Source organism: Chiloscyllium punctatum, chromosome 24 (genome assembly GCF_047496795.1).
Source record: "Chiloscyllium punctatum isolate Juve2018m chromosome 24, sChiPun1.3, whole genome shotgun sequence".
In the NCBI taxonomy this organism is placed as follows: domain Eukaryota; kingdom Metazoa; phylum Chordata; class Chondrichthyes; order Orectolobiformes; family Hemiscylliidae; genus Chiloscyllium; species Chiloscyllium punctatum.
The window spans coordinates 53,680,234-53,684,283 of record NC_092762.1 but is presented as its reverse complement, the minus strand read 5'-3'; the positions used below and the strand labels follow the sequence as shown (position 1 = coordinate 53,684,283).

The 4,050-nt window shown below is 68.6% G+C and overlaps 1 protein-coding gene across 1 annotated transcript in view; it reads right to left on the bottom strand.

Annotated features, from left to right (window-relative positions):
* Nucleotides 1-3,166, bottom strand: part of yju2 (YJU2 splicing factor homolog) — a 32,042-nt gene extending 28,876 nt beyond the window's left edge. Inside the window, exon 1 of the mRNA XM_072593823.1 lies at nt 3,033-3,166. Coding sequence (XP_072449924.1) covers nt 3,033-3,056 — 24 coding nt within the window. The 5' untranslated portion in view covers nt 3,057-3,166. The remainder of the gene's footprint in view (nt 1-3,032) is intronic.
* Between the last annotated feature and the right edge of the window lie 884 nt (nt 3,167-4,050).

Below are 4,050 nucleotides of genomic sequence, written 5' to 3'. Positions count from 1 at the left end.
GACCCTTCCCCCCCCCCCTCCTTCCCCCCCCCCACGACCCTTCCCCCCCCCTCCCGACCCTTCCCCCCCCCCCTCCTTCCCCCCCTCCCGACCCTTCCCCCCCCCCCTCCTTCCCCCCCCTCCCGACCCTTCCCCCCCCCCCTCCTTCCCCCCCCTCCCGACCCTTCCCCCCCCCCCCTTCCCCCACCTCCCGACCCTTCCCCCCCCTCCCGACCCTTCCCCCCCCCCTCCTTCCCCCCCTCCCGACCCTTCCCCCCCCTCCCGACCCTTCCCCCCCCCCTCCTTCCCCCACCTCCCGACCCTTCCCCCCCCCTCCCGACCCTTCCCCCCCCTCCTTCCCCCCCCCTCCAGACCCTTCCCCCCCCTCCTTCCCCCCCCCTCCAGACCCTTCCCCCCCTCCTCCCCCCCCCCTCCCGACCCTTCCCACCCCTTCCCCTCCCCCGACCCTTCCCCCGACCCTTCCCCCCCCGACCCTTCCCCCCTCCCTCCTCCCCCTCCCGACCCTTCCCCCCTCCTTCCCCCCCCCCCCTCCCGACCCTTCCCCCCTCCTTCCCCCCCCCTCCCGACCCTTCCCCCCTCCTTCCCCCCCCCTCCCAACCGTTCCCCCCCCCTCCCGACCCTTCCCCCCTCCTCCCGACCCTTCCCCCCCCCTTCCCCCCCGACCCTTCCCCCTCCTCCCCCCCCCCTCCCGACCCTTCCCCCCCTCCTCCCCCCCCTCCTCCCGACCCTTCCCCCTCCTCCCCCCCCCCTCCGACCCTTCCCCCTCCTCCCCCCCCTCCCGACCCTTCCCCCCCCCCCCTCCCGACCCTTCCCCCTCCTTCCCCCCCCCCTCCCGACCCTTCCCCCCTCCTTCCCCCCCCCCCCGACCCTTCCCCCCTCCTTCCCCCCCCCCCGACCCTTCCCCCCTCCTTCCCCCCCCCCGACCCTTCCCCCCTCCTTCCCCCCCCTCCCGACCCTTCCCCCCTCCTTCCCCCCCCTCCCGACCCTTCCCCCTCCTTCCCCCCCCCCTCCCGACCCTTCCCCCCTCCTTCCCCCCCCCCTCCCGACCCTTCCCCCCTCTTTCCCCCCCCCGACCCTTCCCACCCTTCCCCCCTCCTTCCCCCCCCCGACCCTTCCCCCCTCCTTCCCCCCCCCCCCCCGACCCTTCCCCCCTCCTTCCCCCCCCTCCCGACCCTTCCCCCCTCCTTCCCCCCCCCCCTCCCGACCCTTCCCCCCTCCTTTCCCCCCCCTCCCGACCCTTCCCCCCTCCTTCCCCCCCCCTCCCGACCCTTCCCCCCTCCTTCCCCCCCCTCCGACCCTTCCCCCCTCCTTCCCCCCCCCCGACCCTTCCCCCCTCCTTCCCCCCCCTCCCGACCCTTCCCCCCTCCTTCCCCCCCCTCCCCGACCCTTCCCCCCTCCTTCCCCCCCCCCCCTCCCGACCCTTCCCCCTCCTTCCTCCCCTCCCGACCCTTCCCCCCTCTTTCCCCCCCCCGACCCTTCCCACCCTTCCCCCCCTCCTTCCCCCCCCCCGACCCTTCCCCCCTCCTTCCCCCCCCCCTCCCGACCCTTCACCCCTCCTTCCCCCCCCCTCCCAACCCTTCCCCCTCCTTCCCCCCCCTCCCGACCCTTCCCCCCTCCTTCCCCCCCGACCCTTCCCCCCCTCCTTCCCCCCCCCTCCCGACCCTTCCCCCTCCTTCCCCCCCCTCCCGACCCTTCCCCCTCCTTCCCCCCCACTCCCGACCCTTCCCCCTCCTTCCCCCCCCACTCCCGACACTTCCCCCTCCTCCCCCTCCCGACCCTTCCCCCCTTCTCCCCCCCCGACCCTTCCCCCCTCCTCCCCCCCCGACCCTTCCCCCCTCCTTCCCCCCCCTCCCGACCCTTCCCCCTCCTTCCCCCCCCCTCCCGACCCTTCCCCCCTCCTTCCCCCCCCCTCCCGACCCTTTCCCCCTCCTTCCCCCCCCCCTCCCGACCCTTCCCCCTCCTTCCCCTCCCCTCCCGACCCTTCCCCCCTCTTTCCCCCCCCCCCCGACCCTTCCCACCCTTCCCCCCCTCCCGACCCTTCCCACCCTTCCCCCCTCCTTCCCCCCCCCGACCCTTCCCCCCTCCTCCCGACCCTTCCCCCCCCCCTTCCCCGCCCGACCCTTCCCCCCTCCTCCCCGACCCTTCCCCCGACCCTTCCCCCCCCGACCCTTCCCCCCTCCCTCCTCCCCCTCCCGACCCTTCCCCCCTCCTCCCCCCCCGACCCTTCCCCCCTCCTCCCCCCCCCGACCCTTCCCACCCTTCCCCCCTCCTTCCCCCCCCTCCCGACCCTCCCACCCTTCCCCCCTCCTTCCCCCCCCTCCCGACCCTTCCCCCCTCCTTCCCCCCCCGACCCTTCCCCCCTCCTTCCCCCCCCCTCCCGACCCTTCCCCCCTCCTTCCCCCCCCCTCCCGACCCTTCCCCCCTCCTTCCCCCCCCCCTCCCGACCCTTCCCCCCTCCTTCCCCCCCCCCCTCCCGACCCTTCCCCCCTCCTTCCCCCCCCCCCTCCCGACCCTTCCCCCCTCCTTCCCCCCCCCCCTCCCGACCCTTCCCCCCTCCTTCCCCCCCCCCCTCCCGACCCTTCCCCCCTCCTTCCCCCCCCCCCCTCCCGACCCTTCCCCCCTCCTTCCCCCCCCCCCTCCCGACCCTTCCCCCCCTCCTTCCCCCCCCCCCTCCCGACCCTTCCCTCCTTCCTTCCCCCCCCCCTCCCGACCCTTCCCCCCTCCTTTCCCCCCCCCCTCCCGACCCTTCCCCCTCCTTCCCCCCCCCCTCCCGACCCTTCCCCCCCCCCCTCCCGACCCTTCCCCCCTCCTCCCGACCCTTCCCGACCTTCCCCCCCCCTTCCCCCCCCCTCCCGACCCTTCCCCCCCCCTCCCGACCCTTCCCCCTCCTTCTCCCCCCCCGACCCTACCCCCCCCCTTTTCCCCCCTCCTTCTCCCCCCCGACCTTCCCCCCCCGTTTCTTTTTCTTTTTCTTCCCCTCCTTCCCCCCTTTCCCCCTTCCCCCCTTCTCCCCCTCTCCCCCACTGACTCACATTCAATACTTTTCTCTCCGACATCTTTCAGAAGCTGTTGATCTAAGCTCCGTCCTTCATCCGCGCCCATTGGTCCACATCATGTCCCTTTCCCACTCCCATTGGCTAACACATCTGTCACTCCTCGCCGTCCGGAAGCCACTCTGTCCAAGCTCCGGCGGGGAGACCGTAAGCCGCTCTATCCAAGCTCCCGCGGGGCAACCGGAAGCCGCTCTATCCAAGCTCCCGCGGGGAAACCGGAAGCCGCTCTGTCCAAGCTCCGGCGGGCAGACCAAGACCCAGTTATCTAGTTCCGGTCTCCATCACCAATTTTTATAACATCCCATTTTCCCACATAACCTTGTATATTTCAGTTGACCATTTTTTGGTCCACCTACTGATCCAATCTGAACCTGCCTGTAAATTGTGTAAAATCTATCTCATGATTTGCCTTTCCATTTATTTTTCAACTATATTCTCCATCTGACAAATCCATTAAGCCTCCATTCAATATAGTTCAATATTGAACCATTTGATGCCAGTTTATCTGATGAAATGACGTCAGAATATATTGTATAATTGCCAAAGTTTGGAAGAAGGAATGCGACCATTTTAAATACACAGAGACCAGTTACTCCTAGTTCTGAACCATGTATTCATTTGTAGAATCACAAAGGTAGAAATATGTTCTCATGTTTTACCTCCACTTTCTCCGTCAGTCTCCAACAGATTTGGTCCTCCTCGACTACAGTCCTGGTGCCAACAGACAAAGCCCTATCCCAGATGTGCCAGTCCAGACAGCAAGCTACAGTGGGCTATTTGACTGCAGTAGGCATTGTAACTATGTCAAGTCAACATGAGCATCTGTCTCACCAGTGGAGGCTGGACAGTGATCAGGGAGGTGAAATCTGTTTGGAGTTGTTTTCTTCCTTCCGATCCCAGAGGTCGTGACCTTAGAGATAGATTTTAGAAAAAAGGAAATTTTTTGTGCACTTATTAGTGAAATTGACAACTTCAGAATGTGCCAAATGTTTTATTG